This window comes from Magnolia sinica, chromosome 1 (genome assembly GCF_029962835.1).
Source record: "Magnolia sinica isolate HGM2019 chromosome 1, MsV1, whole genome shotgun sequence".
NCBI lineage: Eukaryota > Viridiplantae > Streptophyta > Magnoliopsida > Magnoliales > Magnoliaceae > Magnolia > Magnolia sinica.
Genome location: NC_080573.1, coordinates 127,150,844 through 127,177,706, shown reverse-complemented (window position 1 = coordinate 127,177,706; position 26,863 = coordinate 127,150,844). Strand labels below are relative to the sequence as shown.

Here is a 26,863-nt window from a genome sequence, read left to right as displayed (position 1 = left end):
TATTTCATTTTATTCGTATTAAAAAAGTCATTTCGTACGAAATATGAATGTGCAACCCATTATCGGAGGACGAACCCGAACCCCACGTTCTGAATATCACTTGATCTAATTTTACACGTTGAGCGAATGACTAAATGGACAACCAATTTCATCGGATCTTAGTCATACATGACATGTATGTCTATCTTGACGCTTGGGGTTATTGTTGTCTGATTCATTTGAATTGAGGCCGCAATTTCAATTCTGATATTCACACATGTGCAGTGCTTTATGGCCCCACAGTGATGTATGTGTTCATCAATGCTGGGCATCAATTTTTTTAAAAATCATTTTATGCATGCAAATAAAAATAAGGTAGATCAAAATCTCAAGTGGACCATGGAGCGTTGATTGAACTCCCACTGTTAAAAACTTCATAGATGCCACTAAAGTTTTGAATCAAGTTAATATTTAATTTTCCCCTTGACATAATCAACAGGCTGGATGTCAGATAAACAGTACAATCGGCCCTCAGGAGGTTTTAAACGGTGGACATTCAATAACTATTGTTTTCTAGTGGTGTGGTCCACATGAGATTTAGATCTGCCTCATTTCGTATAAGTCTAAAATGATATTTAAAAATGGATGGACGGTGTGGATAAAACACATAAATCACAGTGGGGCCTACCGAGCACCGACCACTAGCCACCTGGCTAGTGGCAGCGTCACTAGCCAAACTGAGTCCCTATTTCCTATGGTGTCGTCCGCTTGAGATTTTGATCTGCCTCAAATTCGGGCTTATGCGCTAAAATGAGCTGTAAAAATGGATGAACGTCCAGGATAACACATGCATCATGGTAGAAATCGTAGAGCACCGTCCAGTAGCGAGAGGCAATCCGACATCCGATCACAGCAGTCCGCACGTACGTGAGGCACGAGTACCTTTGTCCAGTCGAGAATCTCAGAAGGGCATTCCGGTAATTTTTCGCTCTCGCCTCCTTCCTCCCTCTCCTCTCCTTTTTCTCATTACCCGCGAAACGATAATCGTCAACACCACAGATTACCTTCTCCATTCTCCATCAACGGCAAAAATCCAGAAACACCAATTCCCGTTCTCCGAAAATACCATGGAATATAACCCCCTCTTTCTCCAAAACCCTCACAAAAAACCCCTTCCTTTCTGAAAATATACATACCTCTCCCCCTCCCCCCTAAAAAATAAAATAAAATCATGGATTGCTTTACCCTTACCTCCTCCCGATTTGCTCCTCTCTTTCCTATAAATCCCTTCCAAATCCCCACCCGGAAACGCCATCTTCACCCTCCATTTTCAATCTCCTGCATTTCAGACCAATCCGAACCGTCCGATCGCAGAAAACCGGAACGAAACCCCTCCAAACTGCTCGAACTCTCTGTAACCCTAACCATAATCTCTTCTTCCCTCCCTCTCTCTCCCGCCATTGCCGCTGCCACGAGAACAACTGAAAAGAAACGAAAATCTCCGAAAACCGAAGCTCTGTCGCCCGAAGAGCTTAAATCATGGTCCCGCGATCTTCCGACCGTCGCCGATCGGATTCCGTACACTGAAATCCTCAATTTGAAACGAGAAGGTAAGCTCAAGCACATCATCAAGCTTCCATCTTTGAATCTGAAGCAACGACCGGATGCGATTCTAGTAGTTCTAGATGATTCTAGGGTTTTGAGAACTGTCCTTCCGTCAGTTGAGAGGGATGCGAAGTTCTGGGATGCGTGGGATCAGTTGGATTTAAATTCTGCTTGCGTTAGCGCATATACTCCACCAATTAAGAAACCAGAGGTCCCGTCGCCGTATTTGGGGTTTTTGTCAAAGTTTCCATTGTTTCTGCTGTCATTCGTGAAGACGAAGCCACAGTCAAAGCGGGCATTGGAGTTCAAGATGGCCCGAAAGGAGCTGCAGCGGACACGTAAGGCTGAGCTGGCGAGAGTACGGGAGGAGAGGGAGATGATGGAGAAGGCTATCAAGGCCCAGAAGAAGGTGGAGGATAGGAAGAGGAATAGGGAGCTGAAGAAGGCCCAGTACGAGCAGTCGCTGCGTCAGGCGCGGAAGAATTATCAGTACATGGCACTGGTGTGGGCCAACCTGGCCCGCGATCAGAATGTGGCGACTGCACTCGGGTTTGTTTTCTTTTTCATTTTTTATCGGACAGTTGTGTTTAATTACAGGAGGAACCAGAAGGACTATGAAGATCGGAGGAAGATTGAGAAAGCGGAGGCTGAGGAGAAGAGGAAGATGAGGGAGTTGGAGAAGGAGATGGCTGGGATAGAGGATGAGGGAGACGAGACTGAGGCGAATGAGAAGGACCCATACCGTCAGATTATGAAATTCATGCAATCAGGGGCCCGTGTCCGGCGGGCCCGCAGCAAACGGTTGCCTCAGTACTTGGAGAGAGGTGTAGATGTGAAGTTCACGGATGTTGCAGGGCTCGGGAAGATACGGCTTGAACTTGAAGAAGTCGTGAAGTTCTTCACACATGGAGATATGTACCGTCGCCGTGGAGTGAAAATACCAGGTTCGGATTTTGTTTTACTCATTACAATCACAACCTCCATTATTTATTTATTTTTTTCGGAATGAGTATTCAACTTGCGAAAAAAAAAAAAAAAAACTTGTGAATATGAAATTGCTCCAATTGCATATTTTATTCCATATGCTTCTCGTTTGGAAAGTACTTCGAGGAGCCAAAGGTTAGTTATAACTGATGCCAAATATTTTTGTGAGTTCCCATCATCGGTTCTCCCTTGTGTGTGTGTGTATCTACATACCAACACACATATATACTTACATATAAGGAACATTGCTTGGTTCGATGCAGCCACCCCAGCCTGGGTGGAGGAGGATTGATGTCAAGTAGGCAGTTGGCCATTGACTTCTCCAAGCAATCATGAGAATTCCAGCTTCGTATCTCGATGACTGGGGAAACACAATTTGTAAAGCTAACCACAAATAACTAGGAAAACGGGTGAGGGGGATTCACACACAAACACATACATTCTTTTATAGGAACAAATTCCCAATACATAAATAAGTCTGAGACTTACCACCTCTGGCCAAAACATCGGCCCAGCTATTCACATCCCTTCCTAGATAGGCAAAAGATATGTTTAGCCTTGAATTGTGGTGGTGAATTTCATAACAAACCAGTAAAATGTTAAGCCTTGTGATTTACCAAAGATTTGGTTAACATTCAAAGTTCTATTATAGTTTATTATATGTCCTCTCTGCAGTGAACTCATTTTTACTTGAGATGTCTCGTCATGTGATATGTTGCCTCTTCAGGTGGCATACTTCTTTGTGGACCCCCTGGAGTAGGCAAGACACTGTTAGCGAAAGCTGTAGCCGGCGAGGCAGGTGTGAACTTCTTTTCGATCTCTGCTTCCCAGTTTGTGGAAATATATGTTGGTGTTGGTGCTTCCCGTGTGCGAGCACTTTACCAAGAAGCAAAAGAGAATGTACGTGCAAAGTGCTCTAGCCAAAAGCTTTCTTTCCATATTCATGAGTGTTGGCCTTCTTCCTCTGCATCAAAGTATCTTCTGTTTTCAAGTATGGTGATGCTTGCACAATTTTTTCACCATGTCTGAGGTTCCTCTGCATCACAGTATTTGCTCTTTCAGTCACATTAATTTTGATACTTCCGGCTAGTGACTGGGCTACTTCATCAGGTGTTGGATATGTATGTTATTTTGTAAATGATTTTCAACACGTTAATTTGTGCAGGCACCATCTGTTGTCTTCATTGATGAGCTGGATGCTGTTGGGAGAGAGCGTGGTCTGATCAAGGGTTCTGGTGGACAAGAACGTGATGCTACACTCAATCAGGTTGGTAGGAATATCTGATATATATACCATCTGTGGAATATCACATAAGTTCTATACTTTTGACTTTATTGTTTGCTTGTACCCATTGTAGCTTCTTGTATGCTTGGATGGGTTTGAAGGAAGAGGCAATGTGATCACAATTGCTGCCACAAATAGACCAGATATTCTTGATCCAGCACTCGTGAGACCTGGACGATTCGATCGAAAAATCTATATTCCTAAACCTGGCCTCATAGGTCGAATTGAGATTCTGAAGGTAGGGCTTGCTATTATCATTATGCACTAATTTCTTATGGTTACTTATAATGCTTAAGGTTGACATGAGTCACATTACTACATATTATTTGTATTTGGTCTTAGAAAGTTCTACAGGTAGCTTCTCATCTTTTTGACCCATTCTTGTGGCTTTTAAGTACCTTCAGATGTGGTTCAATGTTTGATGTACACTTCTTGCTCAGCGAGAGCAGGAAATCATGAACTTCATGAATTTTGTAACTGAAAAAAGAACATTGCTAACTAAACCCCTCACTCTCAAAGTCACCCAATCAGAAATGTGGCTTGAATTTTGAAAGCATCTTCCATTCCACTCTTCCCATATTGCCCATGGGCCAGCCAAGAGGCAAAGACACTACAGTCTCTTGATAGATATACCATCTGTGGAATATCTGATAATGGCACATATATATTATTTCTAATATGTAAACATCATTATCATCACAGGCTTGCCCCAGCTATTTGGGGTCAGGTTCATGAATCCTAATAGAAATTTCTAGCACTGCTATTATTTCTTCTTCTTCTGTAATAATTAAAATAATAATAATAATAAAATAAAAATAAAAATGGTAACATCTGAATGTTTCTGGGCACAGGTCCATGCCCGAAAGAAGCCAATGGTTGATGATGTAGACTATATGGCTGTTGCGAGTATGACTGAGGGAATGGTCGGTGCTGAGCTAGCCAACATAATCGAGATTGCTGCCATCAATATGATGCGCGACAGTAGGTCCGAGGTATGTCTCAAGTCCTTCCAAGTTTTTTACTTCATGTTTATTTGTTCGTGGCTGAGTTCCTGACAACCATAAAAGATCTTGAATGCAAGCCTTTGTTTAAGCTATGCAATCATGCATTCTCATCTTATTCATATGTTCTCATCTCAATGCCCATGGGTAATACCTTCCACACTTAGTAATCTGAAGTTGCATGCAGTGTGTGGAGTGCAGGCAGAAGCTATTCGTGGGATGCATGGTTAGCGAGTGATTTGAAGCCGATGCTTGAAATTCACAGTTATTTCCTGTTAAAAGCATTATGAATCAACTAAGTTGTACTATTATAAGTATTTTTTTAATCAGTAGTCCTATTGTTATAATTACTATTATTCTTGTCCATAGATGTTCTCTTGATAAAGAGTGCACTTTCCAACCTTTCAGATGTTACATGGAGCTGTTGCAATTAAATGCTCCAAGTAAACTTTTTCTGCTCGAGTGGGCACTTCATAAGCTAGAGTCTACAGAGTGGATGTCTAAGACTGGCAATGAAATGCTACAAAACCTGAATGGAACAAAAGTTTATGTTGAATTTTTTTATGATATTTGGAAATCTGCACATTTGAAATACCTGTAAATTACTGCTGCTGGAGGAGGGGGGAAAAACCCAGAAAAGTCAAACTATGGCCAAAATGAAAATGACCATAAGCTTCAATTTTATTTAAAGCAGAGTTTCTATAGAAATACTATGGACCAAAAACTGGTATACTTCATTTTGATCTGTGAATCTGTGGTGCAATGCCAAAATTTTAGGAAAATCTGCACTTGTGTGCCTGAAATATATTACAGTGTGCTTTATTTTTAACATGGAACTGAAAAGAAAAGGTTGCCCTATTTCAAGCGTTTGGTGGCGAATTCACAAGCTAATATGAAGATTGAAGACTCTTTAATTTAAGCTAATAAGAAGATTAAAGAATATTTAATTTAAGGATATCACCATTTCCCCACTTGTACAATTTTCATTTAGTCAAAATTTGATGCTAGTTTCGTTAAATAATGCCACCTTTTTCTATTAATGGTGTTTACATATTGATCACTCCCGCATCCTAGTAAATAGTATCGACTCCCTCTTCCACCTGCTTCTCTCGTTAAGACATTGCCTCTGCCTCTCCCATGGGGAGTTGCACAAATAGAGTTGGCGGTTGTGGGGGTGCACTTTATGGACAAAATCCTTCCTTTGTTGAGACCTGAGGTGGAATGGGAGATGAAAATTCTGTATGATATCTTTAAGGTCATTTAATTTCTTTAGATGTGCATGTACAGGAAATATTCCAGCTTATCACAGGATGATAAAATCTTTCACTCAAAATAACTTCATTTTATCTTTCAGAAAAAAAAAGCTTTATTTTACTTTGAAGACATTTCAAATTGTTCCAACAAAAGAAAAAGAAAAGAAATTTCCATGTCATATTAATTCTGCAACTCTATTAGATCCCTCCCTGCAGATCTTGATAAAGGTTCTCTTGTTCTTTGTGCAGATTACAACTGATGACTTGCTACAAGCTGCACAAATAGAAGAAAGAGGAATGCTTGATAAGAAGGACAGAAGCTTGGAGATGTGGAAGCAGCTAGCTCTCAATGAAGCAGCCATGGCGGTTGTAGCTGTGAATTTTCCTGATCTAAAGAACATTGAGTTTGTATGTCCAGCATCCAACTTTGGGTTTTTTTTGGTGCTACTTATCACATTCACACCTCCAAAAAAAATAAAATGGCATTGACATCATAGTTTACAAATTGTATTTTTATATTCATGAAAATGGCTTTCCACTACCGGCTCTACATTGTTAAACAAATTTAATTATCATGTGGATTTTTTAGGCCTAATGGATGTCATATTCCCTAAATGGATGTCATGTTCCCTAAACCCATGGAGATACCAGCAGTACAATCAACCACCTGCTCTAAAAGCTTGAACTGATAGAGCATGGCGAATTAATCCCTTCATCTCATAGCCTAGGCCTCACATCCCATGGGTTAGGACCTCGGTCGAACCCCCCTCGTGGGCCCCACTTCACACGAGCCACCCGTCTCACAAGGGCCGCCCACCTCGAGTGTGCCCCTGCATCCCACAGGCCACCTCACTCGAGCTCGGTGTGAGGATGCCCCTGCATTAATCACCCCCGGTAAGGAGTCTCGAACACGAGACCTCCCACTCTGATACCAATTTGATACAGGATAATTAACCACTTGCTCTAAAAGCTCGAACTGATAGAGCATGACGAATTAATCCCTTTATCTCATAGCCCAGGACCCCACATCCCATGGGTTAGGACCTGAACCGAACCCCCCTCTTGGGCCCGACTTCACACGGGTTCTGCTTCACATGAGCCACCCGCCTCACATGGGCCGCTCACCCTGAGTGTGCCCTTGCATCCCACAGGCCACCCCACTCGTGCCCGGTGTGAAGATGTCCCTGCATTATGTTCACACCGAACCAAATGGAAATGTACATCTAGTGGATGCTTTTCTTCTTCTTATTCTTCTTTGTTTGCTTCAGCATGTCCTCTTTGAGGTATCTGTTTTCGGCTTACGGATTACTTCTAATCATTGGTTAAAAGACTCAGCGATTCGGATTGACTTGTTCAGCCCTAAGGTGGGTTGGGACTCACCCTAGTCGGGGCTGAATTGGCCAAACTCACAGTATCGAACAGGATCGAGTACTACCAGATCCGAGTTGACTCAAGTCATCTGACTCATCCTAGTCTTAAGACCATGCTTCTAATTGTAGAAGAAAGGACCACCTCATGTCACATGTTTTTTTTTTTTTTTTTTTAAATAAATATAAAAAGACAATGATATTTTATTAAAGGATCACGCCAAGCCAACACAAGGCTACGTCCCAAATGAACTATACAACAAGCATATATCACTTGCCCTTAAGACTGAGGTCCCCATCAAACTTGATCCTCCTAATCAACTTCCCCCATCAACCCACTTGTATTTTGAAAACATGATGGATATGAGCTGCTGTCAATTTTTGCAAATCAAGACAAGATCAGATGAAGGTGCCGGGGTAAATTTGGACTCGGATAGGATAGGATTGTGCGTGCCATGTGATTCGTGTGACTATTTCTCTCCCCCCAAACAGCCTAGAGAACTACCATACGGACCAACTGCCAAAAAATTCTATCTTGTTGTATAACCCCTCCGTGCCAAGCCAAGAGGAGATCTTCTATTGTCCCCAACATTACCCATGCCATATTGAAGACTACAAGGAGCCCTCCCACACCTTTCGAGCAAAAGGGCATTAAACGAAAAGTTGATTACTGGATTCCGTGTTTTCCATACACATGACACAAATGTTGGGAAGCAACAATGATCTTTTTTGGAGGTTGTCAATATTTAGCACCTTCTTCCTTCCCAGTAGCCAAACAAAAGCCGCAACCTCAAGGGGGGAGCGCCATAGAACAAAATCTTGGCTGTATGATTTACTCTCACCCATTGGAGACTTTTGGAGAGCCTTGTAAAAAGAGTGGGCAAAGAACCGACCCGACTTGTCAATTTTCTATACCATAGAATCCCTCTCACCCATTAATGGAGTGCTAAAAGCTAGAGGACGACCTTAGCCTTTTGGTTAATCATAATTCACCCAAACATAGTGAACCTATGTATTTTAACTTTGAACAGGGACATTTTCTTATGGGGAAGAAGTTTTATGTTAAAAAGGAAAAAGAGGAAGCAGCATGGTCCTGTTTGGCTTTCTGGACATGGTTGATTTCCCGTGGACTTTGAGCTCCATTATTTTGTGCCCAATAACCACATAACCCTTTCCCAAGTAGATTTCGACAGGATCTTTTTGCCCCTTTCTAAGAAAGGTTATATATCTATTTCATTGTATTGTAAATAAGATAACTTACATGATTTTAAATATGAATCCAGATCCCATGGTGTACATCATTTGCAAATGACATAGTTTTGATTGAAAAGACGCGGGAGGGCATAAACGCAAAGCTAGATTTATGGAGGGGTGTTTGAGAATCTAAAGGATTTAAAATTAATTGGACTAAAACGGAGTATATGGAGTGTAATTTTAGTAACAATAGGAGTGAAAACAAGGAATTAGTTACGATTGCTGACCAAGAAGTTTCCCAAAATGACCACTTGCGATATCGTAGGTCAATAATTCATGAGAGTGGAGAGATTGAGAAGGGATGTTGCCCATAGAAATCAATTTGGGTCGACGAAATGGAGATGTGCCTATAGAGTTTAATGTAATTGTCATGTGCAACTCAAATCGAATGGGAAATTTTATAGGATAGCTATTAGATCAGCCATGCTTTACGGGACAAAATGTTGGGCAGTTAAGGAACATGTTCATAGGATGAGTGTGGCTGAAATGAGCATGTTGAGATGGATGAGTGGCAAGACGAGGAAGGATAGAATTAGACATGAATGCATTGGAGGGAACGTACGAGTAGCATCAATAAGTAATAAGATGAGGGAAAGTCTACTAGCATGGTTTACTCATGTGCAAGTTAGACCAAGAATTGTGCTAGTTAGGAGTGAGCTGGCACAAGCTGAAATCTCTAAAAGGGCAAAGGGGTAGGCCCAAAAGAACGTGGATAGAAGTAGTAAGAAAAGTCTTGACAACCTATGATCTAATTGAAAGCACGGCCCTTTAGAATGGAATGGCAGAACAAGATTCACGTAGCCGACCCCAATTAATTGGGATAAGGCTTAGATGATGGTGATGATTTATCTTCGTGATGTGGCAGTCCAATCCACAGAGTTGATGGATATTTTGTTTTCTACACAATGGTAATTTAAGTAGGTTAGCCTTTGCCTGATCTCAGGGACAGTTCTGGAATTTTGTGTAGTTAGTTCTAGTTTTTCTATTATAGGATTCAAGTAGTCTTTAGAATTTAAGAATTTCTTTTTGTTACACCTTCTATGTGGCTAGAATTATTCTTTTGTAAAGTTTCCTTTGGTGTTTTTTTTTTTAAATTATAAATAAATTTGAAAGATGAGAAATTTATTAATAAAAGCAGAAGGAGAGGGAGATCCTCTCCCTACAAGAAAAGGAAAAACAGCAAGAACAAGACTAAAAAAAAAACTAAAAGAGCTATAAAGAAAAACAACAGCAAGCCCATGCATGGCAAATGAGGCCAAAAAACCCTTAAGGAGCCCAATCCCTAAAGAGGGCAAGAACCCTGGAAAAAAGCCCGTTGAAGAAACACTCTTATTCCTGAAACATCTATTGTTTCTTTCTTCTCATATAGCCCAGCAAACTGCAAGGAGAAGACACTTTCATTTCTTCTTTTCCATTGCTCCCCCAAGATCCTCATGCTAGACGCCAAGGGTATTTAATCCGGCCTTTTGAATAAACCTTTGGAAGATCTGCGGGTTGGGGCCCTTCGTAGAAACCCTTGTAGAAGGAGATCTAGAATCCCTAGATTATCCCTGGATCGTGATTTGATGTGTCAATATCATATCCTCACCATCATAGCCTTGTCCCAGCTATTTGGGGTTGGGAATATCCTATCTTCTAAGCATTGACCATTTGCTCACTTCCTAATGTTCATATTGATGCTTATGATGCGAAGCAAACTTAATTGGATTAGTTGATCAGATCAGAGACCAAATGACTAACTGCACCCTTACTGCTTGGGTCCTTCCACGAGTAGAGCATGCTCATGGATCTTTACTGAAACTAACCATCCTTGTTAGGAGGCTCTACATGAATGGATTTCTTTTTTTCCCCCCTCTTCAAATCGCTAAAGTGACTGAATTTCATCAAAAGACTGTAAAGCAGAAATCTTCCTAGCTGAGCTTATGGTTGTGCTTATGAGTAACATTTGTTGATTCATGTCATATTTTGTTGGGAAGTACTCCATACGAAATCATGTCCTGTGTTAAATCATTTTCTTCTATGAATCACCTAGTAGGATATGCTGCAGTAATATGCTTAGTGGTTCATCACTACCTATGAGTATTTGGAAAATGAGATAAAGCCCATGTGAAAAAGCATAGATGCATATTGGCTTAGCATGAAAGGTACATATATTAATGGGGACATCAAAGGACCTATTCAGGTATACCAGAGATGGAGACAACCACCCACATCAACGCAACTTTCTTTGTGGATGAGAGATAAGTTCCAGATGGGACCCGCCGGGCTATTTTGAAGACCCCACATGCATTGGACATGCATCAGGAAAATCCCACTTTGGGATGATGTATGTGGACTACGCAAGAGACCATTGTAGTCATAAGATTTTTATTTTGTGTTGATCTGACCGTTGGATCTTGTCGATCAGGCCATCGTGCTGCTAGATCTTTTAGATCTGAGCCTCATGGACTCTGATCTTGCTTCATTTATGTTTTTTTTTTTTTTTTGTTATTTTTAGGATTTATTTGATGGTTGAGATTGATAATAAGTGTTTTAGTTTTCTTATCTTGGATGATGGGTCATTTCACTTAAGTGAGTGACATAGTTGTAATTATTTTGAATTTTTAATTATAAAAGCACAGGGGGGTGGAGGTCCAACCCTAATGGTGCTATTGAGAAGAAAGAAAAAAGAGAGAAGCTCTCTTGTGTGAAGGAATTTTCCTCCTTGTGTTTTAGAGTTTGTGAGAAACCCTCCATTCCAATTGAATTGTGGAAGGGTAGAAGCTTGTTTGGTGGTAGATTCCCCAGGGTGCATCATTCATCTTTCTCTTCTTCAAAAGGTATTCTTTTTCTTCTCTTGTCTTCCTCCTCCTCCTTACATTATAACTTTCTAAACCCATCAAAACCCCACTCAATCCTCCCTCTATTTCTTTCCCTTTACCTAGACACATGTGGACTCGCATGTGCATACGCACACACATGCGTCTGTATGGGCAGCCACATGTGGGCCCCCATTTGGAGTTTTCCCTCTTTGATTTTCCTCCAAACCTCCATAATTCCTAGATCCTCTGAGTTCCTAAAAAAACCCCAATCATCAACCTCCATCCATGAACCAAAAACCCTAATGAAAGTCTAATTTTTTGTTAAACTTTTCCTAAATCAGAATTTTGATTTCATAATCATTTATCCACGTGGTTGTTGCACTATCCATGCTAGATTGGAAGTCCCTACTTCCAAGTGGGCCATTCTTGAATTATTTTATATTTTTGTGTACCGCGTATGTGATAACATAGGAACTTCGTGTCATACATCTGAATTTTCGTATCTATTATGTGGTTATGTTTAATTTTACATGTTTATTACTGAAATTAATGTGTAAATCAATCTCTCATCTTGCATCCTAGGGTAGTTTCCATCATCCTACATCATATATGCAACGTGGACAAACTTTATATTTTTCATTTGACTGGCCTGTAATTATCATCAAATGACCTAGGGCATTTAACTTCTGTGGTAATGTAATTCAAGATAATAACTCAAATGACCTCTTGAGAAAAAATAAATAAAAAAAATAACTCGAATGTTTAACATGGAAGTTCAGAAAATCCCAAAGTGTTTGAAATCTAAATAGACAGGTCAGTTTCAAAATTTGGGTTTCAAGACATGCTTCATGTGCACAAATTAAACCTAATGTCTTAAAACTCCTTTCCATAATCTCATGTGTGGTTCAACTATGCAAGACCTGCATGCAATAGTTCATATGATTTATTGATTGGAACAACTGCTTATCAGTAATGAATATGTGCATGAGGCATATTTCTTAATGGTTCAAGATGTGTTTTTGATTTTGTTTATTAGGGGTAGTGAACCATGTATCTAGCATTGGATTTGAGTTCTGGAGTGTGGAGTGTCTTTGGGGTTTTCCGCAACAAGCCTCTTTGTGTTGCCTTTTCATTTGAGGTTGAACTGTAGAGAGGAGGCTTAACCTTAAACCCATAAGGAAGATACTTCCCTCGGTTTAATCATTTTTATTATCAATCCCCTTTCTCTTTCATCCTTGCCACCTGAATCAAATTTGCTGACTGTGTTGTTTCACTTCCATGTCCATAGAGGGCATTTGTACATTCTCAGAGTTTGATGGGCAGCCTTTTCACACCTGCATGGAAGGAGACGATGACCATTTAAGACAAATTTTAAAGGAACTACTGGAGCTAGACGATCATGGATTTTGATGGAGCAGGACCAAGTCATCAATACCATGCATGCCATGAGTACTAGTGAAAGAGTAAGGTTACTAGGAATCATCAGTTGACATTATTTCCCAACCAAGCTAGGCATGGAGAGGTTGAATCATACACATAGTTACTATAAGCATGATTTGCTTCTGATATTCTCATCAGTGGAGATGGACTGTGTTCAGAAATCATATTAACATTCTCATCCCAAATTCTACTGAATGCTTGTTAATTCCATAACTAAATGTGTGTTTTTTTTTTTTTTTGAAAGATAAGAAATTTATTAGAAGGGCGGCAAAAGCCAGCCAGAAGGACTACAAGGACAGAACAAAACAGAACATAGAAAAAAAGAAGAAGAAAAGAAAACAAAGAAGCAAATACAAAGGCCACACCCTGAGGCTGCAAGATAGGATCATGGCGCCCAATCCCTAAAGAAAATGAGAACCTTAGAGAAAACAGCAGAAGAGGAGAGGCTTTGATTCCTAAAAATGTGGTTGTTTCTCTCCACCCACACTGCCCAAAGAACAACAGTGAAGATAGAGCGCCATTTTTTCTTCCCAATCGCACCACCATCCTCCGCATGCCACAGGCAGAGGAGCTGGTCAAGTGAGAAAGGCATGGCCCAGGACACTCCTGTGAGATGGAGAACGCTCCACCAGATATCTGAAGTAAAGGGACAGTGGATGAGGAGATGGTCCACAGTTTCTTCACCCTTGAGACATAGAAGACAAGCGTTTGGCAAGACCATCCCTCTCTTTTTCAAATTGTCTACTGTGAGGATTCTATTTCTTCCTGCTAGCCAGCCAAAGGCCGCCACCTTAGGAAGAATGCCGTATGACGAAATTGCACCCGTATGACAGCAGGAAGAATGGTTGATCGAGGAGGAAAGAGACTTGACAGAGAAAACTCCCGAGCTGGACAGCTTCCACACAAGGGAATCTTGTAAATGTTACATAGAGAGCTCTGAAAATTTTGATTTAGTTGTTGCTATGAGTTTGGTTTGTCTACCAATATGGCTTATCTCAAAAACTTGTTTCCTCTTGCCTCTGCTTGTTTGCATATCAGTAGTATTCAGAGTTATGTGCTAATTGTAAATTTAATGACATCATGATTGCTGTTGTTGTTGTTTTTTTTTTTTTTTTAAAAAAATAAAATTGAATGATAGACATCATGACGTCATGATTGTTATGAATAGGTCACAATATCACCTAGGGCTGGCAGAGAACTAGGCTACGTGCGAGTGAAGATGGATCACATGAAATTTAAAGAAGGGATGCTTAGGTGGGTGACATTGTATTTTAAATTTCTTCCAAAAACTTCCTCAGCCCCAATTTTGGAATATTTCTTCAAATAATAGAAGTACTAATTGCCCTTTAAAAGGGGATAGTGTCTGAGATCATCAGGGAGTTTTTTTAGCAGCATTTCTTTTCCTTCACTACTTGAAAGTATCATCTCAATCTTATTTTCTTTTTTCCTTTTTATTTTGTGCAGTCGACAATCTCTCCTGGATCATATCACAGTTCAATTAGCGCCACGTGCAGCAGATGAAATTTGGTATGGTGAGGATAAGGTAAGGTAACATACACCATTCTGGCTTTATTAGGGCTTGTTTGATTTTCCAGTGCACTGGTAAATACCATGTAGAAGAGTAATAATTATTTCCTCATGCATTTACAGCATTTTCATCCGTACCTGATGTGACTACCTACTTTTTTGAAACGAAAACCGAGAACATTACAAAATATCTGTGGGTCCCACTGTGATGCATTTTGCTTATCCACACCGTTCATCCATTATGCTAGCTGAATTTATAGCATGAGAAAAAAATGAGGCATATCCAAAACTCAAGTGGACCATGCCATATGAAAAAGGGAATCGAATACTTACCCTTAAAAACTTTGTGGGGCCACTGTTTCTTTTAGTGTAGGCCACTTGAGTGTTGGATCTGCTTCATTTTTTGTCTCATGCTTCAAAATATTGTAGTAAAAGAGATGGACGGAACGGATATATCATATCCATTACCGTACAGTTCAAAAATTAAAATTATCTCTTTTGAACCGGTTTCAAAGGCACAAATTCCTATGAATTTTCAAACACGGTGAAAACGTAATAATTACCTATTTACAGTGTATTTACACTGGCTTTGAAAAAAAAGACAGGCCCTTAATTTCTTATGGCTCTCTACTCATATCCTTGGATCTAGTGCCTAATCCAGGTACCTACCAAAAGCAAGAAACAGAAGACATGCAGCTAAAAATTAACAGACCATATCTGCAACATATCTCATCTCTACTTTATATAATGCCGATAGCTTTGGACATTTTTGCCCTCACAATTGATGTTCAAAACACTGTTTAAGGGTGTGTAAATTTTTCATAAAAATGTAACTGCTTGGCAAGGAACGGTTGAGATTTGACCACACCAAGGACAGCTTAGACTGAACCCACTTCCTTCTTCTTTTAATGTGTGCAGCCCATGTAGCTGGCACTAAGGGGAGACCATGCCAAGCTCTCTATGGGGCCCACCATGTTGTATATATAAAATCACTCTGTCCATCAGGTGAGAATCATTATTTGAACCGTACAAAAGATAATCTGGATTAAAAACTCACATGAGCCACACCAATGTAAATTTGCTCCCAAAACTGCTAAGTTCACATTTTATGGGCCACTTGAGTTTTTATCAGGCTGATTTTTGTATCTTCTCTTCATCCTGGTGAGTTGGGACATGATTAAATAACGGATTTGATGAAAGATACACCATATGTTGGCCCACACACAAACCTATGGTTGGCATTCCATTCCAACTATTCCATGTGGTTTGGCCTATCTGAGTTGTGGATCTAGCTGATTTTTTATCTCAGTACCTAACATCAAGTATAGAACCTGATGGACAGAGTGGATTATATACATTTAAAACATGTTGGGCCATACAAACTTGGATGTTTCACGTGATGCATGAAACATATGTTGCAGAGGACTACACTCCCCTCCTCTCTCCTATTTTCTCTTTCCCTCCCAATTTCTGTCCCTTTTCTCTCTCTATCCCTTCCTCACTCCACGGGCATCACATGTGCCATACCCTAATCTTGTAAGGTTATAGGGAAAAAAAAATAAAAATGGATAAAACCGACATGTGTGTGTAATGGAATGATCTTTCTTATCAGTAAATGAATTTTATTAAACAAGGCCCCAACTCGCAAGGCAAATTCACAACTAAATAGGGGGATAGCCCTGCAACCTCAAGTTCAATTCCCTACCCATCACAGCCCAAACATTCTCATCAATGCCTTTGCAAACTCTTTCAAAGATTTAGCCCAAAAAGACTCTTGATTATGAGTCCTATCTATCACTTGGGTGACTGGCGTCTCACGGTTGTTGAAACTTCCATTACGTTCCTCTTCTTTCATATTGACCATATATATATATATATATATTGAAAGAATAGAAATTTATTAAGCAAAGGAAAGAGCTACGAGTAAAAAAGAAGAAATAAAAAGAAAAAAGAAGAAATAAAGAAAATACAAAGACCCCAGACCCCCTAGCAGACCCACTACAAATGATTATGAAGCCCAGTCCCTAAACAAAACTAACACTCTCGAGAACACTCTTGCTGATGTAGAACTCTGGTTCCAAAAGCAACGGTTATTCCTTCCAACCCATAGAGTCCAAAGAAAGGCCATTAGGATGATATGCCATTTTTCTTTTTCTTAGAGCTCCTCCTAAGTCGGCGTGCCACATACAAAAGAGATGATCCATTGACTCGGGCATTACTCATGACGCCCCAGCTAAATGTAGAATGCTCCACCAAATATCCGAAAAGAAGTTGCAATGGATGAAAAGATGATCCATTGATTCCTCCGCCTTGAGACAAAGAAGACACATTCGGGAGAGGTAGACCTCTTTTTCTCAAGCTATCAATTGTTTGCACTCTATTCTGCCCCACTAGCCACCCGAACGCCGCTGCCTTAGGGAGCACCCTATAAAACCCTAGGGAGCACCCTATAAAACCATAGGGAACCTGAATGGCAGCAAGCAGAGGAAATTGCTGGCGTAGAGAGTGATTTATAAAGAGATCCAACCGAAAAGGCCAGTGAAGAGTGAGAAAACCTGCAATCAGGAAAGAAGGCCTATAAATTCATGCAAATTTGAATCCGATATATTTCTATAGGAGGGTAGCCAACCCCCTCCAAAGATCCATAGAAAAATAGTCACCCACCACACCAAGACATTAGAATTGGGAACAATGGTGAACAGAGCTGGGAAAGATACAACTAGGGTGGGGTAAGCACACCACATGTCCAGGCAGAATTTGGTTTGTGAACCATTTCCCAACAAGAAGGAAACCCTATCAAAGCAACCGGGGCCACCCTGGCTATTCCTTTCCAAATGTAGGAGGCCCAATAAAGGGAAGAGTCTTTTATCCACCATCCACAAACTTAAGGCACTGGAACAGGGACAAGAAGTTGATTGGGAGATTAGAGAGGGAGGCCTTTATCAAATTTAATCTTCCTCCCAGGGATAACAAATTTTTTTTTTTTTATAGGTAGAGGGCTTCCTTTCCATTCTCTCAACAATCTTGTCCCATAAAACCAGGGGGCAGCCTACCAATACACAATCGCAAACCCCGATAAAGAGTGGGAAGAGACACCACCTTACAACCAAAAGAATCCGCAAAGGAAGAACATACTTGAGGGGCCAAATTAACCCCCAAAATTTCACTTTTTGAAAGATTGACTTTTAGGTTTGAAACTACCAAAAATTTCGCTTTTTGAAAGATCGACTTTCAAGTCTGAAACTATCTCGAACCAACATGTAGTCATACTCAGAAAGGAGACCATGTTGTCATCAACCTCACAAAAAGGAAGCGTATCATCTGCAAACTGTGGGTGGCTAATAGGATAAGGAAAATTCTCCACTACAAACCCCCTAAACGGGCCTACCTCCTAACCCCTCGTCAACATTTTGCTTAAAGCTTCATTCACTATGACAAAAGGAAAAAGGGGATAGGGGGTCACCTAGCCTGAGGCACCTGGATGTCCTAAAATAGCCAAAAGGAAACCCATTAATCAATACAGAGAATTTAGGGGAAGAGACAAATTCTTATCCATGCCCTCCATTTGAATCCAAAGCCCATCCTCTCTAGCATATAATAAAGGAATGCCCAGTTGACATGATTGTATGCTTTTTCAAGATCCAGTTTGCAAAGGATCCCTTGCCCGATTGACCATATTGTCGTGAGGAAGCTCAAAATCCACTCTTCTTTCTTTGCCATGAATTCCCTCTAATACTCTATCAGCACATTCATCATCCATGCCACCCTAAATACCTGTAAAAGCCTTTCCCATACCATAGAAGTGAAAGCACAATGTATGAGTAACTGATTGTCTCCTCATTCCTTAGGCACATGCAACAACGGTTGATGCATAATTTTCAATTGTGATGATTCTATTTCTGCCCACAATCCATCCAAAGGCAATAACTCTTTTGAATTGTGCTTCACAACCTAAACCCACTTTGTCGAAGCTTCTCTACCTCTGGTCCTCTACGGCTCTACCCCTCTGCCATCAATCATCATGGAACCATCCAATCTTTGCCCATTTCCACACCCTCTTGCCCTTTCTTCCCGATTGATTCTTACCCCCTTCAAGACAAGCTAAGAACCTAATAAAATCTTCCTCCTCCCTTAATTTTCTTCTAAAAAGACTAGAGAGGCACCCATACAATTTTCTCTCCAATCCGTTTGAATACTTGACGCAGGGATGAACGTGATGAGGTCGATCACCGTCTTCCTCTACTCCGAATCCACGGAGCTTCTTTGGACTCCTCACAGAGACTTCTCGAATCCACGAGGAAAAGAAATAGAAATTATTTTAAGATATATGAAAAACTTCTTGAATGATTGATTGATAGATGAAATAAATGAGTTCACAACCCTTTAAATAGGGATACCAAGCAATGGGAGAGAAATCAGAAGCAAACTATAACTAAAACTCCCTAAAATTCGTAACTTACTATAAATAGTAAATTTACTTTTATAGTAAGTGTCCTATGTGGCTTAACCACGTTATTCTCCTAATTATTCTAAGCACTTTTCATGTTGGACACAACTCCTAAAGCCCAACAGATGAAGAGTTATAATCAAACTAAAACTTACTATAAATAGTAAAAACGGAAATAATCATGGAATTTGACCGTCGATCTGATGGAATCTCGCAAATTTGGAATGGGCAACCCGGCATAGCTGGGTTGGTTGGATAAAGTAGCTCGTCCTACCCCAAAATCATATATGGTACGTCAAGTAACTCATTCCGGTTTGCGAGATATGCCTGTTTTAAGGTTCTGACGGTCTTGATGACTTCTGCCTCTGATCGGGCCTTCTCTGATCCATCTTGGACATGAAAGTGTCCGTGATCTGCTCTACATCAATACCTCATTGACACTAACCTCATGGAGAGAGATTAAACCATACGAGGAGGCAAGCTTGCTATTAAACAGGTAATCGCCATGGCACTCATCTTCGCAATACCTTATCTTACTCCCATATCCTAGAGAAAAACACATGCTGTTATCAATAGAATCTTCCAAGGATAAGATATTTTCCAGATCCTTGAAGATACCTATCTAGAAGAAGCGGCTGCACTCTACCAGTTATTGCGCATTCTATACTTAATCAACGCTGCTTTTGATAGCAGACTCTCTTCTTTACTACTAGCATATGGTTCATCAACATAAGTGATTTAAGATGAGTGGACCATGTCATATCTAATGATAGGCATCTCCCCTTCCAGGCCAACGATCTTCATTGAACCCTTTCAATAACGGGATCCCACGACCACTTGTTAGGTATCTCAATACATAGCAGCAATCTCAGATAAGTAGATGGGAGAGAGTCATCCTTACACCCTGTACTTACCTCTCTATCCCCAGCTTGATGCCATTTGACAGATTGACCGTAATGCCTGAAATTGCTTCAAAACATCTCAGAATGCATTCCAAATTTAACTGTTGACTTTCTTTGTCACAAAGAATCAATGTATATATGCAAACTATAAGTGTTTGATTTGGAATTCTGATTTAATTCACTCTAAAGCCTCTCAAAAGACCTTCCCTTCCCCCTTTATCCGTCATTTTGCTCAACACTACATCCACCATGACAAAGATAATTGAAGTTAATGGGTCCTCCTGGCTTAGCCCTCTAGATCCCCCAAAAAAACCTTTCTGTGAACCATTCATAAGCACATAGAGTTTTGCAGATGAAACACAATTCTTAATCCGTCGTCCACAATAATCCAAAAACTCACAACTGATGTGTAATAGAGTGATCTTATGAGGGATATTTTATAAGCTGCAGAAGAAAGAATTGTTTGATATACACCTTCGAAATTTATTATTATTATTATTATTATTATTTTAAACATTGCAAGACATTTTATTAAAAAAGAAGGCCACAACCAGAATATATAGAGATGCACTATACAGAAACAAAAGAAAAACAATTACAACTCAAACCAACTATTGGGAAAATGATCAATAGCCTTTGATGCCTTTGCCCATTCAATCACATGCAATTTAGCCCTACCAAAAGCCTCCACCAATCACCCTGTCCAGTTCCTAAAGCACTGATTATTCCTTTCTAGCCATAGGAACCAAACCCCTGCAAGAAGGGTTAGCTACCAAACTTTTGATTGCAATTTGCTTGAAACACCACCGTGCCACATCATGTTGAATTGCCCAATAAATTTTGGTCACACCCACGATACTCCAAAGAGATTTAGAAAGTTTTCCCACGGTTGCTGTGCAAAGTCAAGTGATCCACCAAATCCTCATCATGAAGACACATGACACATACATTTGGGAGGACCATCTTTCTTTTGCGGAGTTTATCAATCCTGAGCACCTTGTCACATCCCACAGGCCATGCTAAAGCCTCCACCTTTAGAGGTGCACCATTACACCAAACAAAAACGGATGGATTAACCCCATCATTGGATCCCCCTCCACTAAGCATCTTGAAAAAAGATTTTACAGAGAATTTTCCTAACTTCTCTTTTAACCACACCATCGACTCCGATTCTGGTTGCACCGGCCTCACCTTGGAGAGAAGCTTCAACAAATTTACCAACTCAAACTCTTCATCGTCTAAATTCCTTCTTCATAGTGGAGCCCATATTACTTCCTCAACTTGAAAGGAAAAATAACTTGCAACTATTGTACCCTCCCCCTTTGATAACCATGCTAGCCTAGGAAAAACCTCACCCAAATACTCCCCCACTCATATATCATCTCATAACCTAATCTTCAAGCCATTTTGATGAGGACATCACATTGCGTATGCCTTCGTGTACGTACCAAAGGAGGAGGCGGGTCCCAGTTTCTTTGTGGCTAGGCGAGTATTTGTGTTGAAGACCCCATAGTGCATGTAGGAGCATCTAGAAGACCCCACATTGGGAAAATGCACATTGCTTTAAAGAGTGATTTGGATTGTTGGATTTGCAGGACGCGGCGATTGGATCGTTGGATCGCATGGATTACATGATCAGGCTGTTCATCGTGGACCATTCTTGTCATCATAGGACATGTTTTAGGATCTAGTTTATGTTTGATTTATGCTTTGGACACTTTATGAGTGGTTTTATATATATATATATATATATATATAGACTAGGGTTATTTTAGTTAAAAGACATAAAACAAGGACTAGTTTGTCATTTTCTAAAGTTCTTAAGACTATATAAAGAGGGGGTGGGACCTCTCTTATGTGTTTTGCTCATTTTAAAAAAGAAAGAAAGAAGAAAATTCTCTTTCTTTTCTCTTATCTTCATGAGATGCGAAGAAGTCTTCCATGTGATTTGGAAGAGTGATTGGTGCGATGCCGATCTTCCATCAACGAGGGCGCGAGGTTCTCATTTATCCATTTTGAGTTTCTTCTTTACAAGGTATTTGTTACAGCTTTCGATTTCTCTCATTCAGATTCCTCACATCCCCTTCCAAATTCTTCCAATCTTTCTCCTTCATTGTTCCCATATCAAAGCCAACCTTGGAGCCCAAAACCCTACCCTACCAAACCCACGTGTGTGACCGTATGACCACATGTGTGAGCCCGTAGGGCTGGCTGTACGGTCCCCCTTCATCCCTTTTTGTTTCCTTATCTTTTCCCATCAAAACCCTCTCCATTCCCTCATCCAAACCTAAACCCTAATACCCGTTTTCAAAAATCCCCAGTTTCAACAATTTTTTCAAACCCAAATTCCCCTCATTCATCTCAAATCCCTAGACATCAACCATCCAGAACTCTAATTCCCCTTTACTTAAAGCCTAAATAACCATTCCCTTTACCCAATTAAACTTTAATTTCAACTTTTCCCCGATTTCCCTAAACCCTAGCCTTACCCACACCCAAATCGAGATAGCCCTAGGTAGTTTTAGATTTTCCCTTTTAATTTAGGATAATCTCTATGCTATTTGGATGTTCCTACATCCATTAGATCCTAGTTTCATGTATTTAATGTCATGCGGGACGTATGCTCGTTAATTTAAGTTTGAATTTTTTATAACTTTTTGTTAGAATCATGGAATGTGAGATGGTATTTAGCATGCTTGTGATTTTTAATTATTGAAATTAATTTGCTGATTGATCTCTCACATTATTTGAGTTCATGCATTGGTTCCGCATCACATTTCCTAAGGCGAACCCCACCCCTTCCCATACCTTCTAATCGAATTTACCACTTTCCAAAGGCAAGAAGACCTATACATCAATGAGGACCAAGTCACTCCTACCCACCACGTCCCTCCATAAACTCCCCTCCTCCACGCCAAACCTCCACACCCATTTTCCTAGCAAGGCTGCATTCACTACCTCCAAACTTCTTAACCCGGCACCCCCTTGATCCACCTTAGAAAATGAACTACTCTTGCTAGTGGTTATGCAAAAAAGCACTGATTGAATCAATTTCCACTGTAGAGTCCAACATTGCCTTGAAAATTTTTAAACCTTGTAGTATGTTGTTCCTTCAACTTCATTATAATCCTTGATACCTACTGCCTGGGAAGTGCAAGAACAACTTCCAACTGCCATCTCTATTCGCACCGCCAATACCAGTTGGCCACCGTATCAATTTCCATCAAAACTAGGTTTGATGGAGCTCACCAGGTCTTTTGATGATGCCAGCTTCTTTTTATGTCCTATCCCACTTTCAGCAACCAGTAACCAATTGCTACGTAGATCGTAGCAGTTTGCTAAAAAATTCTTCCTAACTAATGCCCACATGTAAATTAATTTGTTGATGAAAGAATGATAAGTTACAATTAATCGATGTAAGAATGATAAGTTAATTTTCTCTAATAATTACTGTTTCTGTGACCACATCATCAACTGTTTTTTTTATTGAACATTGATAATTTTATTGATATGAGGCCGATGCCAAAAGAATACATGCACCCCCAAACAACGTAAAGTTAAAGCTCAAGCCAACTATTAGGAAATTGACCTAAAACTTTTACTGAAAGAACCCACTCCGTTACATATGATTTAGCCTGCCAAAATACCTCCTATACTTGATTCCGACGATTCCTGAAACATCTCTCATTCCTTTCCTTCCATATGGACCCAATCCCTGCTAATAGACTTAACTGCCAAACCTTTATTCCAATTTCCCCTTTTCCCCCACCATGCCACATCAAAATTAAGTGATCAATAGAACTCAGCATTGCCCATGCTACACAAAATAAGATGAAGAAACTATCCCATAGCCTTCTTGCAAACGGACAATGTACGAAAAGATGGTCCACCGATTCCTCGCCTTGATAACATAGCAGCCTTCATCAACTCTTATTCCTTGTTTTCCAAAATCTGACCTCTCTCCCCAAAAAAACATGGTAAGATTCATTGCAAGTGAACTATCTCCTATTGTAGCTTTAGAATTTACTTTCTTCTCTTTTACTAGCTTTGATGAACCAGTTAATTGTTGTTATATTTCTTTGATGATTAAAATATTAGTTTCTCACTGCTTAAAGTGTTTGGATTTGATTTCTTTCTGGCTTAATATGAGAGGATAAAGCATCAATTTTGAGTTTATTTATAATAACAGGAGACACGGGTGTCTTGTACTTTTGGGGCTTTATGTTCTTATTAGTCCAGCAGCTACTATGATGCACATGAAAGATTTGTAATGCGAAGAAAATGTATTCTGCAGTTGAGCACCATCTGGGCAGAAACAGCAGATAATGCCAGGTCAGCTGCACGAAGCTACGTTCTGGGTGGCCTTTCTGAGAAACATTATGGGTTATCCGATTTTTGGGTCGCAGATCGGCTTAATGTATGTTGGACAGATCGGCATTTCTTTCTGTATTTCTTGTAGTGATTGGGTTATTAATGATTTGCATATGGTCTCACGGTATCATCTTTTTCATTAACAGGAAATCGACTTGGAGGCATTGCGCATTCTGAATATATGTTATGAACGCACAAAACAGGTACTTATTATATGTGAAAGAAACCTGCTGGTTGCAAATGGTTGTCATAAATTCCCGCAATTAGTATTTCATGCACCTTTTGTAGATCCTACAGCGCAATCGAAGTCTCATGGATGCTGTGGTTGATGAACTCATCCGGAAGAAGAGTCTTACCAAGCAGGAGTTCTTTCGGTTGGTCAAGGAGAATGGCCACCTTGAACCTTTGCCACCTAATATCATTGACATCAGGATTGCCAAACGCACACAATTCCAAGAAATGATGATGTCCAAGAAGGAAGCTGTTACTTCGAGCAGTACATGAGATGCCAAGAGAACATTTTGTTGGCTGTGCTTGCCACCTCATGGTAAATGTTTCACTTTCTGTTCTCTGCCAATGAGATGAGCTTGTTGGTTATCTGGTTTCTCTAGATTCTATCCTCTTACTTCGAGGATAATTCGTGCAGCAGGCATGTGCTCCTTATCATGTGGCCTGGATGTGGTTCACTTACCTTGACCATTGATCTGGTGGGCCAGACCATGGAATCACTCCCCAAAAACCACACCAATAAGAGAATCTTACCGTGCTACCAAGGTGTTCTGTATCTGTTACGATACAGCCGTAAAGGCCGATACGTATAGGTAAAGGCCGAGACCGTTACGTGATACAGGGATGAAACAGGGCAGCTGGTTTTTTGGGACTATCGGTTGTTACAAGACATAATGACCGTTGCCCCATAATGGTTAAAAAACGGTCACTTTTTTCTATTTAATTCATTTTTGTCCTCATTTTTCAACTTTTCTCATTCTAAAAACTTTCCTAAATTATTCTATAGGAGATTTCGACCACTATTATAGTTTTTAGGATTAAAACTATAGATTAAAGTGATTTGGGCGAAGAGAAGTTCCGAGGGCCATTTCAAAAAAAAAAAATCGAAAAAAGTGGTATTTATGCCTTCTTCTTCTTCTTCTTTTTTTTTTTTTTTTTTTCTTCTTCTTCTGATTTCTAGTTCTAATGCTTGATTGTGATGTGTAAATATTAGAAACACAACTGTGTTCATAAATTCACCGTATAACCAGACACAACACTCTCACCAAAGAGTGGACTGTTACGCTATCATAAACATGTTAAAAAAATATATACATATTTGGAATATTTAAAGTATTCTGAATTTTTAAAATACTTTTCAGATCTTTTCGGGCAAATTTTTTAGCCAACCATTACGGGGGTTGTAACGGTCAATACACATCCGTATCAGTAGCAGTGGTGACTGTTGCGGCCATTGTTACCGATACAGCATACCTTGTGTGCTACTGATGGTCTGATAATAGGTGGTAAAACAAGACGGGCAACGTTCTATATTCAACAGGAAAAATTCCATTTTAATCATAGAGCTTAGATGATGCAGTCTGGTTTTTGAACTGTGCCCACCTGTAAATATCTATATTAACTACAGAATCCACAGCTTCAAATTTTGGGTTGATGATTTTGCCTTTTTTTTTTGTGTGCGCTAATAAAGGGGTTGACGAAGGGGACTCAGCCCCTATTCATGATCACATTATTGATAGAAATGTGGACTGTTTGTGAGGTTGGAAGGTCAGGGGTGCTAGCATGCCAGGGTTGTTGGGTAGTTGATGACAGTAGACAAAACACCATCAAGAACTGCATTCCTGCTTCGTTTCATAAAAAAAAACACACTGATATGCAACAATCCACGATGATGTTAAACTTCATTCTAGAATCAAAGTTGCTTGCGCGACCTTTTCCTTTTTTCTTATGAATTTGAAGAATGTGTTGTTCTTTTGCAGGTCAGGGTATGACAATCTCAGGTAATGGTCGGATTCATGTCTGGCATTCTGTGCAATAGGGCCTTGTCCAATTGCTAAAATTAATGCGGTAGCTCTTTCCCACTAACCTTCTTTTTTCTTTTTCTTTTTTCCATTACTTGTTTTTTGGGTTTGTCCATGCTGTGAAAGTCTTATGGAGCATTTGAATCATCACCATTTTTTCTCTCAAGGTCATCCATTCACGTTTGCATTATCAACTCCTGACCTCTTTTGCAGCGGTGCAACCCAGAGTCCCAACAAGCTTTGCATGAGATATCTTTAGTTGTCTGTGGTGGCTCTCTTAATTCAGCAAAGTAGGCATGACTGGCTGATTTTTGAAGACTTGTAAATTGCCTTCCTTTGGAATTTTCAATTATTTTCATTGCATTCAAAAAGAAAAAAGACTGAGAAATTTTTGTCAAGGTATTGACAAGTCCCAAAACCTAAACTGATACGCTCTCTAACCTGTGATACTTCAATCCTAGCTTAGCTTTGAAAAACTTCAAATCCTTTTTTGGATATGTAGGGCGGTTTTCTTTCCCATGAAGGTTGTACCGGATTCAATATTTCTACTGGGATGTGAATCAGAATGGGCGTATGCTCCTGTTTTCACGTATGTCTCATTTGGAATTTCGGTTTGT

The 26,863-nt window shown here is 40.0% G+C and overlaps 1 protein-coding gene across 8 annotated transcripts; it reads left to right on the top strand.

Annotated features, from left to right (window-relative positions):
• The first annotated feature begins 818 nt into the window (after window positions 1–818).
• On the top strand, window positions 819–26,838 carry LOC131257806 (probable inactive ATP-dependent zinc metalloprotease FTSHI 2, chloroplastic). Of its 8 annotated transcripts, XR_009177648.1 has the most exons (14): window positions 839–2,528; window positions 3,296–3,468; window positions 3,734–3,835; window positions 3,927–4,091; window positions 4,705–4,845; window positions 6,357–6,515; window positions 14,138–14,223; window positions 14,434–14,512; window positions 24,140–24,262; window positions 24,363–24,419; window positions 24,505–24,763; window positions 26,205–26,292; window positions 26,460–26,567; window positions 26,749–26,838. XR_009177648.1 is itself a non-coding variant. In XM_058258721.1 (12 exons), the coding sequence occupies exons 1-11, from the start codon at window positions 1,211–1,213 to the stop codon at window positions 24,718–24,720; spliced, it is 2,619 nt and encodes an 872-aa protein (XP_058114704.1). In that variant the 5' UTR covers window positions 839–1,210; the 3' UTR covers window positions 24,721–24,763; window positions 26,205–26,838. The 8 variants fall into 8 exon arrangements, 3 of the variants coding, with proteins under 3 accessions (XP_058114722.1, XP_058114716.1, XP_058114704.1); XR_009177642.1 differs by having other exon boundaries at window positions 26,460–26,838; XR_009177645.1 differs by having other exon boundaries at window positions 26,414–26,838.
• The last annotated feature ends 25 nt before the right edge of the window (window positions 26,839–26,863 follow it).